The sequence below is a fragment of the Octodon degus genome, unplaced genomic scaffold (genome assembly GCF_000260255.1).
Source record: "Octodon degus isolate 3935 unplaced genomic scaffold, OctDeg1.0 scaffold00237, whole genome shotgun sequence".
NCBI classification, from domain to species: Eukaryota; Metazoa; Chordata; class Mammalia; order Rodentia; family Octodontidae; genus Octodon; species Octodon degus.
In genome coordinates this window covers 163,679-176,943 of record NW_004524813.1, presented here as the reverse complement: position 1 = coordinate 176,943, position 13,265 = coordinate 163,679, and the positions used below count along the sequence as shown (strand labels likewise).

Below are 13,265 nucleotides of genomic sequence, written 5' to 3'. Positions count from 1 at the left end.
ACTTGTTATGGGTGGGGTTGGGTTCTGAGGTTGCATTTTGTTCCTTCTCATCATTTTGTGTAGCACTGTCTTCTGACCTTTGTTGTAGATCTTTGTTGTAGTTATAACCTTAGCACGTACTAAAGTTCAGGTGCAGATCTACAAAGTTTGGATTTATCCAGCTGTGCCTGGCTTGGGTCTGGCTGCTGTGCTCAGCTCCTTCCAGCTGCTGCCCTTGGGGGTGAACCTGTTGCGCCCCTTTGGCAAATTTTTCTGCTCCTGGACTGGCTGTGTGGTTCTATCCTCTATACTCTCTGCAGGGATTGCAGCTGCAGGGTTACACCCCCGACCTGTATGCCAGGCCTGAGTTGAGCATGGAGGGGACGAGTTGGAGGAGGGGGGAGAGGCAGCTCTCCCACACATTCACAGGGCCTGGGTTAGGACTGGGTCTGGGGTTTCCCGGAACAGGCCAGAAATTCCTACTGGGTGGGCAGGGTGGGGGAGGTGCTGAGGGTGGTGGGGGGCATCCAAAGGGGGTGGAAGAGGGTCTCATCAACACTGCACCTGGGCTGGGACCAGTAATAGTTCGAGCTGGCACAGGGTAGCAGGAAGCTCTCCCACACACTCACTGGGCCTGGGCTAGGACTGTGTCTCGTGATTTCTTAACCTAGATAAATATTCACTTTAAGAAATATTTTCATTCATAATTTTGCATTTTTCATTAAAGTATAATAATTAAGTTGAATAAGCTGTAGTCCTCCAAAAACTCAGAGATATAATTTATTATAATTAGTGGGAAGCAAGTGTCCACAGGTCCTGGGATAGACAGTGTTCTTCCTTAGTTTGAGAGAGAAAGGAAAACAAAAACAAAAACAGGAAAGGCAGCTGTCAAAGTATAGTATAAAAAAAAATCACCTGTGACTTGTTAAGATGATAGATCTCAGGACCAGGGAGATAGCTCAGTGGAATAAGTGAGCTATCTGCACTCAATCCTTGGTACCACACACACATACACACACAAAAGATGATACATCTAGAAGCTAGTTCCCAGAGTTTCTGATTAAGTACAGTTCAGAAATGTGAACTGTTCTATGCATGTCAGTGGTGAGACCAAACTAAGATGAAAAACTATATTAGCATTATTTTAGCTAAAAATTTAGTTAGCCAATAATTTTAGTTTTGTTTGGCTTTCAGATATTATGGTTAACATTTTATTTATTTGAATAGAAAATTTGCTAGCTTAATCCAAACCATTGAGTATGGGCAGTAACAGTATGTTTTCCTTTTCACTTACAATCTTCTAGTTCCCAACAAAAATCCATCTTTTCTTGAAGTTATTCATATAATAAAACTTTGGAATTTATTATACAAACAAAGGATATATCTCAGGAAACTATAAATAAGTCACCATTTAATTGTGAGCTAGGTTTTTTTTTCTGGGTTCAAAATAGAAGTACACTGTGTTGTCATTATTCCTCTGGTTATTCTGGGAGCATTAGCCCTGTGTAATTTTGGATTACAGTAAGGGCAAAAAAATAGTGTGATTCATTCATTAAACAGAAGGCAGGTAACTGGGCTACCACAGGACTGCCTTAATAAGCACATCTTTAGAATGAGTTGTTTGTTCTGTTCTGAAGGTCTGTGGACACACACTGAGCTTATGAAGTCAAGTAGCCAGATTGGGTGCATGTCAGTGATCCATCACTGTCACTTTTGGCTGGCAGTGTCATGAGGCCAGGCAGAGCAGCATGCTTGGAGGAGGATAAGATAAGATTTAAAGATCCTGAAAGTGAATTCAGAGTGCAAAAGGAAAGGATGTGAAGAAATTTAAAAAGCTCACTCTGGGGGTAGGGTGAAAGTCACTGACAACTAGAAGCCATTTTCAAATTGGGTGTAGTTAATCCAATTTTATCTAATAACAGGCAGTAAGGTTAACCTTATTTGAGGATAATGATAATGTCCAGTTCTAGGACCTGCAGAGAGAGATAGTGAGAATTTTAGATACCAAGTGAGTCATTCAGAGATGACTTGTATATCACAGTGAAAGGGGGGAACTAAGTGCTTGTTTCTGCTATACATGCAAGTGAAAAAGCCTGGGCTTTTGACAGGCAAGAGAAGGTTTTGACATAGCTCAAAATCAAGGACTCTACATATAAACACCCCATTGTTTTTTAGTTTAAAATTTGCAGTAACCCTGAAAAATGAAAAAATAGCTCTGATAATTGTGTAAAAGGAAAGGTAGTTCTAAATTAGGAACAGAGAAAATGAAATGGAAAATTATGACAATGAGGATATGATAATACAAAAAAAGATACAATGGCAAAAACTATATTAAGGGAGAAAAAAGTTATAAAAAGCAAACATGTTAAATGTCACAGGAGACCAAAAAACAATAAAAAGGAAAAAAAGGTAAAAAGAAGTGGTTAGTATAAAGTTTTATAAACAATGCTTCACTAATAATACAGATTTTTTTCACTGCAAAATAAAATAATGGCCATCTTTCTGGATTCCCATTCCATATAAAGAAGTTGAGAAAATTTCTTAATGCTTCATCATCAATTAAAAAACTCTTTGTCTTTTATTATTGTTTCATAGATAAACACAAGTAATATCTGTGAAATTTGAAATATCTATATACCATTTATGAAATGGTTCAATTTTCTATCATTTTATAGGTAAGGATTACTGGTCATAATTTTACACTGCAGATACATTATGACCATCCTTATATATGGTCAATTCAAGTTACATAGATACATATATTCTGATGTTCTATTGTGCTTTGCTACTGAAAAGCCATCAGAGGAACAAATTGAGAGTTGGAAGGATAATCATAATCAAAGGTTGAATATGTGAATAAGAGAGTAAAGTAAACATAATTCTACTACTAAGCAAAGTAGGAAAGATAAATAGCTTACATAACTAAAACATTTATATTACTTTACTGAATTCATGCTTCTACAACATATGAATGCAATGGAATACACATCTCTGACAAAAGTAAACAAAAAAGGGTGAAATAAATGAAGACCATTTTTTAGTGAAAAATGTATATATCTATATATCTGTATATACAAAATAGCATAAATATACAGCTACTTTGTCTTAGTTCAATGAGAAGTGTTTAGACAAGATATCATGTCTGCATCTTGTACTATGAATAACTACTACAAAGACAACAACCTGTTTTGAAACTAATTCATTGCTACTTTTTTCTCAATAAAATTATTTAAATAAAGAAAAAAACCAGTGTATTTTTCCACTATTAAGTCTACCTTTTCAGAAAAAGACCAGCAGCTCCTGGAGAAACTTACCATGTCAACCTCTGAAATGCTGTCAATGCTTTCGATCTGGACGTCTATGCCTACTGGGATTGGAGCCCCTTCATAAGAAAAGAGTAGATAACATACTGAGAAATTCATTACAAACATTTTTGGAAACATTCAGAGTGGAGAATAGCCATTGTTTGTGGATTGCAAATGAGATCTTTTAAAGTTTTGATAAACAACTTACTCCATTATCTATTGAAAGCTATTATAATTCAATTATAATAATAGAGGCATATTTTCAAATAAATGCTGTGCTAATAATCATTAGTCATTTGGGGGGAGTATGTTAATATTTTCAGTCAATAAGATAGAAGTAGTGATCGAGTTTTATTTGAACATTTTAGGCTAGTACTGATTTAGAAAGGAACAAGGTTTTAAAACATCCAAATATGTAGAATTGTGTATTTTGCACAGTAATGGTCATATCTATAGCCAGGAAGGGTGTCATGTGGAGTCCTTGATTCTAAGCTATGCTGAAACCTGTCCTTGCCTGTCAAAAACCTGGGCCTTATCCCTTGCACAGTGATTGACACAAGAGAGGCCCTCAGATGACAGTGTGGTGCTACACAGGGACAGTGCAGGTCCAGAAGCATCACTTCACGAATATTTGGCAACCACAAGCTGCATTTGGGAAGAGGCACACATCTTCAGAAATGTGTTTGATGAGTATATACTAAGGTCACAGCTTGAGCAATTTCAGTCAGAGCATCTCTGAGACATATTTGCCCTTGAGTTCACCAGCATCAGTCATGGGCCCAGGAAGCTTGAGTGACAACATGAGAGAATCCTGACTACATTATACAATTTCCTAGCTACAATGAACAACAGATTTCATTACTGTCTGCATGAAGAAAATTTATGTTAATAATGTCATCCAGTTTTGTGCATGAAATTTGATGGATATAATTGTTAATTTGTATAAACCGAATGCACAATTTTTCTGTATTGATACATGCAGTCTTCCTGTTTTCCTTCTGTAATGTTATTCTTGACAACCCTTTAATGCCTGTACAGTCTTGAGTTTAAAAATCCACTTTAAATTATTGATGACAAAGTATAAATCATGTGTACATAAATCCTAGGTAGTTGTTTTAGTGAAGATTCTGAGATTCAGAGAAGTTAGACTTAAAAAACTCTCTTAGTAGTGCCACCATGTGCCACACAGGACACAACACATGTGAACAGAATTCAATAGCCTTTCATGTGACACAAACAAGCTATGTCATGTGGGTCTTTGTCATTCTTCTGTGATGTCCTCACTAGTTGTCCTACCTTTACCTCACCAACATACAGTTCTCTCTTGTGTTCCTCAGGTCCGTACCCTTAGCATCATTCCTTGCTGAGAGGGGTTTCAACTAGCCAGGCACAGGTCCTATCCCTTGACAATATTCCAGTATTAGCCTTCAGATATACCTCACTTGCATCTTCACCACAAACTTCTTACTTCCATAGTGAATCAATTACTTCCCACAACTCTAATTCTGTAAATAACATTTTCACTGGCCCTGCCCCTGGCCCACTGAGCTCACCACAAAGAAGTGGCACATGCCTATAATCCCAGGGCTGGGGAGGCTGAAGACAGAGAATCACTAAGAGTCTGAGCTGTGTAGTGAGACATTGTACCAAATACATTTAAAAAATTACAGATAAGTATGATTAAGGATTAATTTGCAAATATTCAGCATCATTCCTTCATAAGATTCTGCCTTATTAGCAGCCTTTTTAGTTAGAATTATCAAAATAAAAATTTCTGAAAATGTGTTATTCATACTTTTACCCTGCACTTCATGGTGACAAAACCTTTTCATTAATTCCAGTATTTATAAGAATAAAAGGTTTGGGCAACAAGCACTGTTGAATTCATATTATTTTGTTAAGTGAAATTCTGTATCATTTCTAATTTTTTCTTTTATTACTATTTTGGTTTCTCTTTAAAAAAATAATAAAAATGTTAACATGACTGAAAAAAAAAGAGTTGGAAAGAACTTGGAGGGGTACAGAATGTCCTGGATGAAATTTTAATACTAGAGTTGCATAGACTAGAATCTGAATTTATCTCCACCATCACTGTGTGGTGTAGGGTAGGTAACTTCTCTCAGCTTAGATTCTCCTCTATAAAATCTTGAGTATAATATCTTAGAAATTTATTTGAGACTATATGTAATACAGTTACTGAATTTAATTGATGCTCAATAAATAGCACAAAATAAAAGTATTGCTGCTGCCATTATGCAAAAATTCAAATCTGCCTCACAGAATGTAGACCACTATTCCTAATCCTAATATCAAAATTTGAACATCAGTCTGTTCCTTCTTAAAAGATAATACAGTTCTTTTCCCAACCTATTTTCTGAAAATAAAAACAAAATACCTGGAGAACAGTTTGAACTTAGGATCTTGTGACTTTTCAGTACAGTTGGCCATCTGTATCCACGAATTCAATCTACAAAAATACTTGAAAAATTGTGTATGTATTGAACATGTACAGTTTTTTATTGTCATTATTCCCTAAATGATACCGTAGCAGCACTGATGTTATCTTAGGTATTGTAAGTAATCTAAAGATGACTTATAGGATATGTGACTGTTAGGATAGCTTATGAAAGCACTTTGCCATTTGGCATAGGAGACCACTCACAAGTTTGGCTATCAGTGGTGGTGTCTGCTGGTCCTGAAACTAAACCCTTAGAGCACAGAGACAAGGTCATGACTCCTTCTGCAAGCCCAAGCACGTACTTGTGAACAACACCGGAGCCTGGTGCAGTGTGAAGGCTGGATCTGATGGTGGGATTAAAACATGCCTTTCTCTTTACCATTGAGCTGCTGAAGTATATTAGATTTGTGCTTTCCTTCTTCCAGATATATGCTGTTCTTGCAGAGGTGAACTCTTGCATTCCTAAGGAAAACATGTGCCCTTAGCTCCTGTCTATCCTCATTTCTGTCCTATTTGAGCTCCATGTTCAAGTGCATCTCATTTCTGTGAGAAAAACTTTGCATTCTGGAATTATTGAGAGCAGAGTGAAGGGTGAGTGACTACTAAAAGGCGAGGCACAAATGTGACAGAATTTTGGATCTGCATAAAAGGGCCAAAGAGCACTCCTTTCACAGATAAGAAACTGGTCACAAGGAGGAAGTAACAATAAAGTAGAGTGGTTAAAACCATGAAATTTGTAGGTATAAAAACCTGAGCTATACCCAACCTTCTAAAATTTGTTGAATTTTCTCATATTTCAATTTGCTAATTAATAACATAGAGAAAATAGATGGTACCAACCTTATGGGGATGCTGTGAGAATTTGTGAAGGAATCTATGTAAAGTCCAGAGCCTAAACCCATTTACATGGCTTTTCAACTAACTTTTTACCATGTAATTGAATTAGTGGTAAATTTAACAGAATATATAGTAAAATTGTGTAAGTTCTTTCATTAATTCTGTTTGTAAAGGATTAAAAAATTAAATATGAACCTTACTGATTATGGTATTAATTTTCTGAGATCACTGAGTATTAGCCTTACATTTATAAACCTTTTCATATGCATAAACATATAGCATCAATACGTTTTTATGGAGGTTGGAGTACTGAGACATAAGTAGAAGTTACACATCTTATTAGTACATTAAATTTAAAATGTGTTATGTTATGAAGTCCTTACAGCCACTTTGTTGGCTTGGTAGAACTGGTTTTAGCTTCACTTGACATATAAGGAAGTTATACTCTGTGAAGACCAGCACTTGCCTGAAGTTCAAGCTAGGTAATTATAGGAATATAACCAGACCCTTCTGTCTTTCAGTCCTCTTATTTGGCAAGCAAAGACTATGTAAGCAGATTTTATAACTTTAGGGCTTTTGTCTCGACTCAGTATCCAGTATCTAGAGGCTTAATTGATTTCACTTCAAAGAGACAAGAAATGGTCATCTATAAAGAACTCTAGTTGTGGGAGATGTAACGGGTAGGGAAAACATAAATAAAGAAAATGAGCTGCAATTTATAGCCCAAGTTAAAGAAAACCTCTCCTAAATTTATATCTTCTTGTTTCTAATAATGAGTCAATTAATATTCTAATGTTTTGTAAAAGTAAAAAAAAATTGAAGAAGCAGCTGCTTTTATGTTAAAACTAATTAAGAAAATGCATTAAAGCAAGAGAAGCGCTGAGGTTACATTTGGCTCAAGAGGAAAGAAGTGTGTTCATGTGTTTGGGTTATGGACAAGTATAATGAAGGGGAAGATAAATTAAAGCTTGCCTTTCATACCTTGCAAGCTAATTTCCCCAAGGAAAGCATCCATGAGAGAACAGAAAAATGGGTCACTATATCAGGACAGTCAAGAGATGGTTAAGGCCTATCTTCACAGCCACCAGACTGACGTTTCTAACCAAACTTGTGGATTTGTCTGCCTCAGATAACTGAACACACAAGCTCTGGAAGCACCATTTAGCCCCAGTTTAGGATTGTCAGAAAAATTTCTGAATTGTCAGATGATTTGCTACCTGTCAAAAATAGCAGAGTTCAAGCACATCTTTAAACCTCATGAAGTTGTAGCCTCAGGAAAAAATATTTTTAAAAAGTGTGTTGCCACCTTAAAAATCTCTTTAACAGATCAGGCAAAGTGGAAACTTAAGGTCAATTTTAGGTGTCGTCTCTCCCCCCAGTGGTTTGAAAAGATACAGCGGATAGGGAATAAAGGCACGAATATTTTAACATAAAACAGGAGGGCATGGCTTAGGCCCTGCTGACAGGCCTCACTGACTTCTATGCAAATCACCTGGGAATCCTGTAACAGTGCAGATTTGCACTCGGAAGCCCTGCTCTGGGAACTAAGCTTCCGCAGTAACCCCGAGGCACAGGCCTTTCTGTGGCCAGCTCCTGAAGCACTTGTAAGTGACAAGGTGCCTGAGGGTTGTTTTCTGAGGTCCATGTTCAGGGTCATTTTTCTCTTATTCTTACTGGCTTTCAGTGACATAAAATAACCCCTATAGAACCGGTTCCTCTAACAACAGGAAGGAATTTAATTGAGAAACCGAGCTGACAGGAATTAGGGTAGGTTTTGGAATTGGTGTTGAAGAGAGTGCAGGACTTCAGCTTCCAGCTGCTGAGCCTGTAGCTTTTTGAGCCATTTCCATGCTACTGGCGCCCCCTGGTGCCTGGGAAGAACCACTGTGGGAGGAGTTTGACTTGGAAATTATTGTTAAACAGTGATGGAAGAAAAGATTCTATAAATTTTTATAGATCATAGAAACCAGGGTACAGTGTACTCGAATGATAGATACAAAGCATAATATAAATCGTTTGGGTTTTGGGGATAAGAAAAGATCTGTTGAAACTATTAGTTAAGGGCTCAAGCATTTGTAGAATTGCAGTAGGGATGATTTATCTGAGAAATAGCCAAGTGGAGAAAAGCATCTCAGAAAGAAAACATGTGAATGAATTCTAAGCCTACTTTACTTTATGGCTTTCTAAAACCTTAAAGTGACACTTAGCAGTGTGAGAAATATTTTTTTAATTTATTTTACTTTTTAAAAATAATTTTGAGAAACAAGTAGCAATGAGACAGTTTCAAAAATGATTACTAGCACAGTTTCAATAATTAATATATTGAATATTGTTGTCTTAGTGGTTATTCATTGTACCAGATGCAGGCCTGATATCCTGCCCACAAACACTATTAGAACAAAGCTCTGTACTCACTCAATTAAGAAAATGCAGCTGTATAACTAGCCAAACTATTTTAATTATACAGATACAAAATAGTTGTTCATTTGTATTCCCCTTTTTGGTTACTTTTGCAGGAGAAGGGCATTCCATTGTCATTTAAATATAGCAGGTGCATGAATTCAGCAAAACATTTCAATATAGTGCTGTAGTACATAATAGTAGTGGGGCTTCTGTAAGACTGCCAATGTCAGAAGTTGTTGACTTGAGCCTTTTACAGCTCAGAATATTACTATAGTTTTACTTTTTATACTTTTCTGCTGGATGGTTAAGATCAAGATAAAGCAAGACCTATATAACAAGAAATGTAACTTTTGTATCTGATAAGGTCAGTCAAATCTCCTCAGGATTTATCCTGAAACCCTGTACCGCACTATGTAGATCCTTTGTCAGTGTCAGCCATGTGGATGAGTCATGGCCATTGCTTGACCAATTGCTCTCTGTGAAAGCCTGAGAGAATGTTTTCTCTCCATGTGACTCTCCTTAGGCACATTCTGCATAATCAGTCACTTTCCTCTGTGGCCTCATAATCTCCTTGATCAGAAAATTTGGGACACAACTGAGTTACACAGTGTTACAATATAGGATCTCCTATGTCCTGAGTCTTCACTGACCTTGAAAGGGTAGGGACAAAATGTTGGCTATCCTTGCAGCCCTTCTTTCTCTCTCATTTTTGGCTTGCAAACCTAGGTTGTTAATCCTGCAGATGAGAAGCTTAATATTACTACCCTACAACATAGACAGTTGAGCTTAACCTAACTATATATGCTGATACCTGTGAACTAAGCAACTGCATGGAAGATAGTGGTGTGTAATTGTAGGGTCATGTTTGGAGTGCCTGTCATTCTGGTCTAAATAGGTACTGCTTGTCATGACATACCAACTACTGCCGTACTGTCTCTGAAGTAAATGTTTGGGTTTTAAAAAAAATGGGATAATTAATGAAAACAAGAGACAAGAAAAGAAAATGTCACAGGACTGTAGTGCTACAATGCTGTATATGATCACAGAAAAATCCTACCAATTAACTGCTAGTTTCAAAACCTGAATATCAAACATCCAATGCATAATATGAAACAGGTATTTTCCATCAAGTATTGGTATGTTAAACTTTAAGTCCCTAGAAAATATGAAGAAAATTATTAAAAAATAAAAAATTCTTCTAAAAAATAGGAATAAACAGTTACATATTTATACACAGAAATTTAGAAATTTAACCATATACAGCATTGTAGCACTATAGTCCTGTAACATTTTCTTCTCTCATCTCTTGTTTTCATTTATTACCCCCCTTTAAAAAAAATCAAACATTTACTTGAGAGACAGTATGACAGTAATTGGTATGTCATGACAAGGACTACCTATTTAGAAGACCAGAATGACAGGCATTCCAAACATGACCCTAAAAATTACACATTGCTATGTTCAGTACAGTTGTTTAGTTCACAGGTATCAGCATATAGAGTTAGTCAGGGTGAAAATCTTACCAATTAACTGCTAGTTTCAAAAACATGCTGAAGATTCTCAGGATCATTGCATTACTCATCTTATACATATAAATGTATGGCTTTGCCCCTGTCATGTTTCCTAGTTTTTCACCTTGCCCTTTTTTCATTGTTTAATCCTCAAGTTCTCACTTTCCTTTTAATTGTGTTATACCTTTCTATTTCTATGTTTTGTTTTGAGTTCTTATACTAGGGAGATTATACAATATTTACAAATGTGGGTCTGGTTTATTTCACTATGTGTATATTTTTAAGTGGCATCCACTTAAATGTAAAAGCTTTGAGTTTATCATTCTTTATAGCTGAGTAATAGTCCTTTGCATAAAAATACCACATCTCTTTCATCTGTTCCTCAGGTTACAGGCATATTGGTTGTTTCCAAGATTTGGCTATCACAAATTGTGCTGCTATAAACAGATACACATATATCACTATGATACGATGTTTTTAGTTCCTCTGGGAAAATTCCCAGGAGAGGAATAGCTGGTTTGAATGGAATTTCCAGTTTTAGTTTTAAAAGCAGTTTCCATAGGGATATCCATAATGATTGCACCTGTCTACATTCCCACCATCAGTGGAGAAGGGTTCCTTTTTCCCCATAGCCTCTCCAATATTTGTTGTTGGGTGATTTGCTTGTGATAGCTATTCTTGCTGGGGTGAGATGGAATCTCGTTGTTTTAATTTGCATTTCATGGATGGCTAGTGATGTGGAACAATTTTCATATATTTATTCGATTCTATAATTTGTACCTCTGAGAAGTGCGTGTTCAACTTGGATGACCATTTGTGGATTGGGTCTTTAAATTTTGGGGCCCTAATGTTTTTTAGTTCTTTATAAATTCTATAGAACAGGTCTCTGTCTGAGTGATTACTAGTTAAGTTTTTTTTCCAAATTTTTTGGCTTGTGTTTTCATTTTGTTGATAATTTCTTTTGATGTGCAAAAACTTCTCAATAAGGGCCCAGTTGTTAATTCTTTCAACTATTACCCATGCGATTTGATTTTTGTTCATGAACTCTTTGCCTAACCCAATGTCTTCAAGAGTTCCTCCTAGTTTCTTGTCTGGGAGATTTAGTGTTTCTGTTTTAATCTTTAGATCTTTAACCCATTTTCACTTTAGCTTAGTGCATGGTGATAGATTTGGTTCAAGTTTTAGTTTTTGGCATATAGAAATCCAGTTTGTCCAGCACCATTTGTTAAAGAGCACCATTTGTCTTTCTTCTGGTAAGCATGTTTGGCCACTTTGTCAAAGATAAGGTGGCTCAGTCTTTTCTAGTTCCAAATAAATTTTCTAGTTCCAATTTTCTAGTTCCAAATAAATTTTAAGAAATATTTCTCTAGGTCTGGGAGGTATGTTGGTGGTAACTTGATAGGGATTGCATTAAATGTGTATAGCAATTTTGGAAATATGACCATCTTCGCAATGTTGGTTTTTCCTATTGAGGAACAGGGAATATCTTTCCATTTTCTGAAATCTTCTACAAGCTTTTTTTTCAGAGTTCTGTAATTTACCCAGAAAAGATATTTGACTTACTTCATTAGATAAATTCCAAGGTATTTAATTTTCCACGGTGCTATTATAAAAGGTATTGTTACTCTAATTTCCATCTCAGTGTGTTTTTATCTGTGTAGAGGAATGCTACTGACTTTTGGTTTATGACTTTGTATCCTGCTATGCTACTGAATTTGTGTATGAATTCTAATAGCTTCTTGGTAGAGTCTTTTTGGGTCTTCCAGCAAAGTATCATGTCATTTGCAAATAATGATAATTTAATTTCTTTACCTATTCTTATTCCTTTTATTTCTCTCTTGTCCAATGGCTCAAGCTAATCATTCCAGAGCTATATTGAATAGGAGTGGTGATAGAGAACATCCTTTTCTTGTACCAGATCTAAAAGTAAAGGATTTCAGTTTTTCTCCAGTTAGAATTATGTTAGCCATTGGGTTGTCTTAGATGGCTTTTGTCATATTGAAGGAGAGACCATCTATTCCAATGTTCTGTATGACTTTGAACATGAATAAGTGTTAGAATTGTCAAAAGCCTGTTTTGCATCAATTGAGATGATCATGTGGTTTTTAGTTGTGGCTCTATTGATATAGTGTATTAGATGCATAGATTAGCATATATTGAACCATCCTTGCATCTCTGGGATGAATCCTACCTGGTTATGGTGTATGATCTTCTTGATGATTTGCTGTGCTGTATTTACTAGGATTTTATTGAGGATTTTTGCATCTATGTTCATGAGGGAGATTGGCCTGTAGTTCTCTTTGTTATTTCCATCTTTCCCTGGTTTTGGTATTAATATAATACTTGCTTCCAGGAATGATTTTGGGAGGATTGCTTCCTTTTCAATTTCATTTAAGAATTTGAGTAGTATAGGGATTATGTCTTCTGTAAATTTCCTGTAGAATTCAGTTGTATATCAATCAGGACCTGGATTTTTCTTTGTCGGTAGGTTTTTTTTTATCACATTTTGTATTTCATTTCAATAACAATTGGGTTATTGAGAGTTGTTATATCTTGATTCAGTTTTAGTAATTTGTACCTTTCTAGGAATTTCTTCTGTGTCCTCTATAGTGTGAGAGTAAAGATTCTCAAAGTAGCTATTGATAATCTTTTGAATTTCCACTGAGTCTGTGATAATTACACCCTTTTCATTCCTTATTGCTTGTATTTGAATTTTTTCTTTCCTCTGTTTGATGAGGTTAGCTAGGGGCTTATCAATTTTATTTAATCTTT

The 13,265-nt window shown here is 35.9% G+C and overlaps 1 protein-coding gene across 1 annotated transcript in view; it reads right to left on the bottom strand.

The window, feature by feature from the left end:
- Positions 1–13,265, bottom strand: part of Gabrr3 (gamma-aminobutyric acid type A receptor rho3 subunit) — a 105,020-nt gene that overhangs the window by 50,281 nt on the left and 41,474 nt on the right. Inside the window, exon 3 of the mRNA XM_004645721.1 lies at positions 3,294–3,361. Coding sequence (XP_004645778.1) covers positions 3,294–3,361 — 68 coding nt within the window. The remainder of the gene's footprint in view (positions 1–3,293; positions 3,362–13,265) is intronic.